At 48.6% G+C, this 391-nt stretch overlaps 1 protein-coding gene across 1 annotated transcript in view; it reads right to left on the reverse strand.

The window, feature by feature from the left end:
* The window catches only part of LOC119587345 (sialidase-like), a 23,053-nt gene that overhangs the window by 4,416 nt on the left and 18,246 nt on the right, over positions 1-391 (reverse strand). Inside the window, exon 3 of the mRNA XM_037936092.1 lies at positions 25-167. Coding sequence (XP_037792020.1) covers positions 25-167 — 143 coding nt within the window. The remainder of the gene's footprint in view (positions 1-24; positions 168-391) is intronic.

Consider the following 391-nt stretch of genomic DNA (forward strand, 5'->3'; position numbering starts at 1 on the left):
TCCTCGACGGGTCGTTGACGAGGCCGCCCGAGTACGAGTCGAAGGTGTAGGGGATGCAGCGCTCGATCTTGGGCATGTTGTCGCCCGAGTAACCGTGCACCTTCTTGTAGTGGAACTGCAGGCATTGCTTCGTGGTGAAGGCCGCGTTGCAACTGGCCTCGATGCACCTGCAACATGGCGGAGGTCTTAGGCAAGAGGAGGAGTTTAGTAGAGAGAGTAATAGTGTGCAAGCAAGGAAACTGCTGCAAGCATAATTGGCAATATCATTCATGGAAGGGAATGCAAAAGAAAAAAAGAAAAAAAATTTTAAGGGAAAAGGCAGGGGAAACTAATTTAAAATTTTGGAAAAAAAGGAAAAAAAGAGGGGTAAGAGGGAAAAGGAGGGGGGGAG

The sequence above is a fragment of the Penaeus monodon genome, chromosome 22 (assembly GCF_015228065.2).
Source record: "Penaeus monodon isolate SGIC_2016 chromosome 22, NSTDA_Pmon_1, whole genome shotgun sequence".
Lineage (NCBI taxonomy): Eukaryota > Metazoa > Arthropoda > Malacostraca > Decapoda > Penaeidae > Penaeus > Penaeus monodon.